Source organism: Ipomoea triloba, chromosome 15, assembly GCF_003576645.1.
Source record: "Ipomoea triloba cultivar NCNSP0323 chromosome 15, ASM357664v1".
Classification (NCBI taxonomy): Eukaryota; Viridiplantae; Streptophyta; class Magnoliopsida; order Solanales; family Convolvulaceae; genus Ipomoea; species Ipomoea triloba.
Window position 1 is genome coordinate 3,629,628 of NC_044930.1, and position 8,135 is coordinate 3,637,762.

At 37.5% G+C, this 8,135-nt stretch overlaps 1 protein-coding gene across 1 annotated transcript; it reads left to right on the forward strand.

Moving 5' to 3' along the window:
• The first annotated feature begins 329 nt into the window (after positions 1-329).
• Positions 330-8,098, forward strand: LOC116006828 (casein kinase 1-like protein HD16). Its single transcript, XM_031247326.1, has 17 exons — positions 330-625; positions 1,304-1,788; positions 1,985-2,110; positions 2,193-2,266; positions 2,371-2,440; positions 2,518-2,573; positions 2,724-2,795; positions 2,963-3,057; positions 3,238-3,304; positions 3,374-3,503; positions 3,641-3,859; positions 3,973-4,103; positions 5,611-5,785; positions 5,878-5,968; positions 7,090-7,247; positions 7,341-7,529; positions 7,663-8,098. The coding sequence occupies exons 2-17, from the start codon at positions 1,363-1,365 to the stop codon at positions 7,720-7,722; spliced, it is 2,139 nt and encodes a 712-aa protein (XP_031103186.1). The 5' UTR covers positions 330-625; positions 1,304-1,362; the 3' UTR covers positions 7,723-8,098.
• Positions 8,099-8,135: the final 37 nt, after the last annotated feature.

Genomic DNA, 8,135 nt, shown 5'->3' on the forward strand with positions numbered 1-8,135 from the left:
TTGTTGTTAGACCACAAAATGTCATGAATAGACCATAACTATATGAGTCATCTCACGTACTGTACTCATACTAAATCACGTTTATACCAGACATTACTGTTTTAATTTTCGTGTCAATGTGTTATTTGTAGTCCAGCTAATAAACTACTTTAAATATGACATACTGAACCAATAAGTTAAACGCGGACAACTAACCTCCCATATACAAAGTGCAATTGTGAGTGACTAAGTGGTGATGGTAGAGCTGTAAATGAAAGAAAACAATAGTATTAAAAAAAAAAAGAGGAAAAAATGCGTGAACATATAAATAGAGGAGAGAAACTGACGCATAAGCTATGGAATCAACACACCCAAAGGGCCGCCAGCACACCTCATCACCCCACCGATACACATTGTCAGATTACAGCAATCCTTCTTCAAAGATTTCGTAAACTCTTTTATCGTTCCTATATATACACACGCAAAATCATCCATATGGATTGCATACGTATGCAGAAGAGAAGACGAACAAGAGTTTCTCTTCACCGATTCTCAATTCGTACACAACGTAACGTTTCTAAGCCCATCCATTCCGGACTTTACCCCATCGCCGAACAGAAAGCCTCCGGAATTCGTCGTTTCTGAGGTTGCTGCATTTCAATTTTGATGCTTTTTCTTTTTTCCTTTTTGTTTGTTTTTTTTCCTCTGATTTTGTTTCCTTTTTTTCTTTTTGGCGGGGTGTACGGAAAGTGTTATGACGTTGCCGTTTTTGGTCGATTTGGTTCTGATTACCTTGGATTCTTAATCTGATCGAATTTATGTATCTGAATTTCTTGAATTCTTTTTTTATCAGTGTTTCGGTTTGGGAAAAGATCTCAAGTGTTTTGATTTTTGTTTTGTTGGCTTGGTGAGCACTTCTGATCGAATTGAATGCAGTTACCTGCTATTTATGAAAGGAGATTCTATTTTTTTTCCCTGAGTTTGAAAAGTAAACGATGAATTTGTTCTTCTTTTGTGGGTTTGGTCAATTTGCTTCCTGTGTCACTTCATTTGTGGGAAAATCAAGCGTTGAAGCATAAATTTGCACATACATTTTCTTCTTCTCTGGTATACAAAGTGTTAGGAAAATCTATCGGCTAACTCTGCCTTTCTATATATGAAAGTTTTGATCTTTATAGTCATTCCCATCATTGAATTTCAATTCTAGAGTATGCCATTCTTTTGACATTTACTTGTATGCTGCTTGAAGTTGTATAGTTGCTTTTGTGATTTGTGGCCATAACATCTTTTTTCATTTTGGGTTATTATCTGTGTGTTTATGCAGAGACTGGCAGCTTAGTTTGTGATTGGACTCGAATGTGATTTGCCTGCCTAAGGGTCACGATGCCAGAATTGCGTAGTGGGTTACGGAGATCAAAGCGGCTTGGTGATATCCAGCCTGCACAGCAAACTGCTGTCCAAGAAGAGAATTTGGCATTGCCTGCTCAGAATGCAACCAGAAGGAGAGGTGGAGGTGGAAGAGGAAGGGGACGAGGTAGAAGTAATGCAGCAGCTGCACCGAAAGGGCCTTCAGCAGGAGGTCGTGGGAGACCAGTAGCTGCTGGTAGGGGTGATGCAGTTAGATCAATAGACTTTGGTCGCGCACCACAGTGCAAGATTCTTCCTCAAGCTGTTGCCATTGGTATAGCAGAACCAGCTTTTAATAGAATTGAAGGTGCTGCAGACAAAGATATAGCAAACGAGGGTGGTAGTGCAGATAAAATAATTGGAGTTGAAGAAGAGGCAAATACAACTCCTGTGCCTGAGAGGGTATCTTCTTGTTTGTTTTTTGCTCTTTGTTCCTTATTTCTATTGAAACACAAATGTAAATTGAATTTTAATTGGGACGTCTGCCCAGCAGTATCATGGTGTGATATCGCACCTTTATTTTATTATAATTTTATGTTTAGGGCCTTGCAATTTTCTTTCCTCTCATGATGTTAAGTCTTATATGATTGAATGTTAGGTGCAAGTGGGAAATTCTCCTGTGTATATAACTGAAAGGAAGTTAGGCAAAGGTGGTTTTGGCCAAGTCTATGTTGGCAGAAGGGTAACTGGTGGTATGGGCAGAACGGGACCAGATGCTGTTCAGGTTCTTTTTCTCACTTCTTTAAGGCTTGTGAGGCCCTATTTAATGTAATGCATAGAATATAAATCAATGATGTTTTTTGCAGGTTGCAATAAAATTTGAACACCAAAATAGTAAGGGTTGCAACTACAACCCTCCCAATGAGTGGCAAGTGTACAAGTAAGTATTGAATCTTAATTTCAAGATCTGAAGTTCAGTTTATTATCTTTTATAATCTTCAGATGTCTAATTTACGGTCTAATGCCTGAATTTTCATTGAAAAGCTCTGTGAATGGGTGCTATGGAATTCCATGGGTTCATTACAAGGGTCGTCAGGGAGATTTTTACATTATGGTAAGTGTTAGTATTTGCTTTTTGTATTCAAATTCTTACTTTTCTTGTATTGAGGTTTGCTAAATATTGCATTTCAGGTTATGGATATGCTCGGACCAAGTCTTTGGGATGTCTGGAACAATCTAGGCCAAACGTAATATAGTTCTTTCTCTCTTTTTGTGTCTTTCCTATTCATGCTGACTTATATAGACATGCATAATCCTTGACCTGATACAAACACTACATATTGGTTTCTAGCACTAGCTGCATATTTATCATTTTTAATTATCACTGCATACCACAGAATGCCACCAGGTATGGTTGCCTGTATTGCAATGGAGGCAATTTCAATTCTTGAAAAGCTTCATGCGAAGGGGTAAGTTCTCTACTTCTCTTGCAATGGTTACGTACTTTGTTACTGTCTTTTTTTGCTTTATTTTCTTCCCACTTCAAAGTAGTTATTATTATTATTATTTTTCTGAGTTTTGCTATACTTACTTTAATTTTATCTTATCTTTCTTATTCCTATAATCCTACATCAAGCTTTGTGCATGGTGATGTCAAGCCCGAGAATTTTTTGCTTGGTCAGCCTGGAACTGCTGATGAAAAGAAGCTATATCTTATTGATCTTGGTTTGGGTAGGATGCATCTAATATTCTCTCATTGTGTGTTAGCATTGTTTATTTTGCACTGCTCTAGTTGACACAGGATTATGATATTTTGGTTTATCCTCATTGTTCAAGCATATCTTTTGCAGTTCTACTTCCTTTGATTAATTGAAACAAATGGTACTCATTTCTAAAACATTGTTTATTCAGCATCTCGATGGAAAGACTTGGGATCTGGTCGGCATGTTCAATATGACCAGCGACCTGATATTTTCAGGTTTGTAAAATTTTGCATGGTGATATTTTAACCCGTAGTGAATATGCATTAACCTGTTTCTGTTGGCAGGGGCACACTTAGATATGCAAGTGTACATGCACACCTAGGCCGGACTGGAAGTCGAAGAGATGACCTGGAATCTCTAGCATACACGCTGATATTCCTCATTAAGGGAAGGTTACCATGGCAGGGCTGTCAGGTTTGTTTATAACTGCTGAATGAACTGTAGTTCCAGTGATTGTCTTGGCTGATAAAGATTAATTATTATCTTGGGTTCTCTCTCTCTCTCTGTATGTCTTATTTATTTATTTTCTTGACTTTGTTTTGATGTAACAGGGTGATAACAAGAATTTTCTTGTTTGTAAAAAGAAGATGGCCATTTCTCCTGAGTTGATGCAATGCTTTTGTCCTACTCCATTCCAACAGTTTCTTGAGACTGTAATAAATATGAAGTTTGATGAGGAGCCAAACTATGCAAAACTTATATCTTTCTTTGATACCATTATTGAGCCATGCACTTCACTCAGGCCAATAAGGATTGATGGTGCTCTTAAGGTTCACCTGTCTACTTATATCTGATCATGTGCACTGATGGTGGTTTTTATTTTTTATTTTTTATTTTAAAAGTTACTGGTGTTCTATAGTGTGCTTCTCATTTCTGTGGCCAGGTTTGGCAGAAGCGGGTAAGGTTGACAATGAACTTGGATGAAGATGAGCAACCAAGGAAGAAAATACGACTGGGTAATCCTGCTACCCAGTGGATTTCAGTTTACAATGCACGGCACCCCATGAAGCAGAGGTAAATTCCAAGATGTAAAACTGTAAAAGTATGCCAATCTTCTTTTGCATATGACAAATGATGCATGCCATTGTAAGTGCTAAGAAGCATGCTTCAAATGCTTTAGGTTTTTAGAAATCTGCTTGGATCTTTTGCCCCAATACAAAGACCAGAGCTCGTAAAACTTTTTAAATAAAATTATTAACTTTTATGATGAAACAATTATTTGTTAGATATACCTGGTACTCTTGAGCCATAGAACCCACATTTCGATTTGTTTTCAATTCAACATTCAGTTGTTAAATATTTTGTGCATCCTTCAAAAGTCGGGGCTTAGTTTATACTAAGGTTTTTGAACTACCTCATGCAATGAAAGTTACTCCGTAATATAGTTTTCTTTGTTCATAGTGTCACTCATTCTTGTGTTATTTTCGGTGCGGCTATTGCTGACCCGGAGATACTATAGATATTTTCTTGAATCTTTTGTCAAATAAAACAACATATTTACTATATGAAGATGCTTCATATCACATCTGAATTTGGTTGTACATGCATCCATCATCCATGTCCTATTTTCTTATCCGATTCTTCTGGACTTGGACACATTGCAGGGTGGCACTAAATCATAACTTTAGAACTTATAAGTTAATGAACCTACGGTCTAGCGTGTCAAGTTGTTGCCGCCACAAGGACTTTGACTTTTCCTCTCCATTTATGATACTCTTGTATATGTTCCATGCATGTATCCATGCTGTAGGCAGAAGGTTCTCGTATTTATGGATTTCCGTTATTTGATTTGTCAAGGTCTGAGTTAGCTCTGTGTGTAGATAAAATTCCAATCATGCATTCATAAAAAATTTCCACTATATGGTTTTCCAGGTTAGAGCAAGGGGCCGAGGCACACAAGTGCTCAGGGCCACGACGCTTAGGTGCTTTCTTTGGCGGTGCATGCATGCATTTGTGCATGTCACTAGACAAAGTTAAGCACCCAAGGAATAATCTTTTAATGGTTTATCATCATTAGTTTTCCGAAAAAGCTTCCTTGACTAGTCACATACTGTGTACGCATTGTTGGAAACTTGGCTGGAAACATTGATGATTAATTTCAACATTGACTGAACTTTAAATGCCAAAAAAATATTTTACTCTTTCCATAAGCAACTACTGCATAAAAAAATACTGTGATTTCACACATCTTTTTCATGTGGTTGAATGAGGGCACAAATTTTTCCCTGTCCCAACATCTGCAGAAAGAAAGGAAAGCAATTTATGAATGCAGCACGAGCTTTTGTGAATGGCTGTGCAGTATGGTTTTGGCTATTTGTTTCTTTTTTTAGATTAAAACATCTTTGCTTGCATATATATTATATATAACATGTATGAGAAGATTGAACATGAGGATACATCTTTTTTATTCAAACTTTCAAAGTTATCCCCATAAGACAATGTTCATTTTATTACTTTATTATAAGTATGAATAGTCGAGGTATCATTATTACATCATAAGAACTACTTCTTTGGATTCTAGGTATCACTACAATGTTGCAGACTCGAGGATCCGGCAACATGTAGAAAAGGGTAATGAAGATGGCTTATATATTAGCTGTGTGGCTTCTGCAGCAAACCTTTGGGCCATAGTCATGGATGGAGGGACAGGGTTCTCTTCACAATTTTTTGAGCTATCAGATCTCTTCCTTCATAAGGTCAGTTCCTAAATTACGTAGTACCTCAATTTGCTCACATTGTTGGCTGTCATATTTTCAAGACCACTGATAGCCTTCGGGTTTCTTTTCAGGATTGGATAATGGAGCAGTGGGAAAAGAACTACTACATTAGCTCCTTAGCGGGTGCGGATAATGGTAGTTCATTGGTCGTTATGTCTAAAGGTTGGATATTTGCTTTTTCCTCTTTATTTGCACACTATTTGCACATGCATGTTGCTTCACTTTTTATGAAAAAGGGAAAATTTTGCTTGGTTCCTGTTTATTTGCACACTGGTTGCACACTAACCGCACACTAGTTGCACATGCGTGCTGCTTCACTTTTTATTAAGGGTGTGTTTGGAAACCCGGAAAATGATTTTCGTGTTTGGCTACAGCTGGAAAACCCAGTCAATGGAAATCAATTTCCGCCATTTGAGGCTTATTTTTCCGTTGACTAGGTTTTCCAGCTGTGGGCGGAAGTCATTTTCTGCCTCCACCGCCCAAAGCTTTCCGGCGGAAACCATACCATGGTTTCCACCGGAAACCACAATGCTCTGGTTTCTTGCCGGAAACCCGCTGGAAACTAGAGCTTCCGCATGGTTTCCGCCGGAAACGGGGGGCGTTTTTTTTTTTTTTTTTTTTTTTTAGTTCGTTGGTCGTTATGTCTAAAGGTTGGATATTTGCTTGGATATCAACTTCGTCAACCAGTCTTTAATCTTATCTAATCTAAATGGGAATGTTTTCCACTCTTGCAAGGAATAAATGTTTTGACTTTCAAATGTATGACATATTAATTACTTGTATTTGTCCAATACATACTTAGAAAAATGTTGGGGGTGTATTTTATAAGTGCCCGACACATTTATGAGCCTTCCAGTTTTATTTATTCTTTCTCTATTTGGTGAAAGGGTGTGTTGGGTGTTGAGAACAGTTAATTAAAAACATTCTACTTGGAAGATATTCTGCATGGATATGCTGCCTTCTTGAAAGCAATAGTGCTAGTTTCTTGGGAGGTGTAGATGTTGGTAATAAATACATATACGCATCTATGTATGTATTTATGTATATATGTAAGATTCGTTTTGGATACTGAAATAGTAATGATGACGGTGAATTTATTACTGACATGCACTATCTATGCACAATTTTAGTCCTCTCGTTATTCTGAGTTGTATGCCATGCATTCATTACAATAATTTGGTGCTAGTTGGTTTGTTTGTTAAAATTTGTACTTGTCATCTAGCGTTTGTGCAGTGTCTTAATTCCTTTTTTTTTTTTTTTTTTTGCATTCTTGAATTGTTCAGGAACTCCCTATACTCAACAGTCCTACAAAGTCGGTGATTCTTTTCCCTTCAAATGGATAAACAAAAAGTGGAAAGAAGGTTTCCATGTCACATCCATGGCTACTGCTGGCAGTCGTTGGTGCGTGGTGATGTCCAGGAATGCTGGATTTTCTGAACAGGTAAGAAAGTGTTTTGTATTTATATTCTTACCATTTTTGTTATTTCTCTAGACAGCATCTCGTAACATCCGTACTCTTTCTGGACTATTGCAGGTAGTAGAGCTTGATTTTCTTTACCCAAGCGATGGGATTCATAGACGATGGGAGAGTGGGTACAGAATAACGGCCATGGCTGCTACCGCTGATCAAGCCGCCTTCATATTGAGCATACCAAAGTTTAAATTCAATGATGAGGCGCAGGAGACCCTACGGACATCAGCGTTTCCAAGCACACATGTAAAGGTAATACTAAACGGCATGTGCATTCTGTGTGCAAGCTAATATACACAAAGGTCTCGAGAACCAGACGTACCCATCAACGTGGGTCTATTTGGCAAAATCACTAATCTTAACCCTCTTTGGAATTATTTTTCAGGATAAGTGGTCGAGAAATCTCTACATTGCTTCGGTCTGCTATGGCCGAACTGTGTGCTGAATGCGGGCAGCTATGGTGCGTAGTCCGTGCAGAGTGAGTTATAGAGAAAGAATTTCTGCCATTTTGCTGCAACTCTATGATGGCAGAAATTGTTGGCCAGAAATAAGCTTTGACAATGAACTATCAAGGTCAAGAAAGCATGATAGATTTTGATAGCTTTCGAATTTCTCTTAAACTCAGTTTTATAATGGGTAACTTACATAATTTGACATTCTTTGTCAATATGGTTTTTCTTTTCTTTTCATTACTTTAAATTTTTTAGATCATTTTGCCTTTGTTCAGGTCATATATTATATTAATCCCTGAAATGTGAATATTGAAACGTCTCTTGTTTGGTTAAGGGAATGTATTCACTATTATATTATTGTTTGATGAATAGATATAATCTTTTAACATGGGTTATCTTTGTTAAT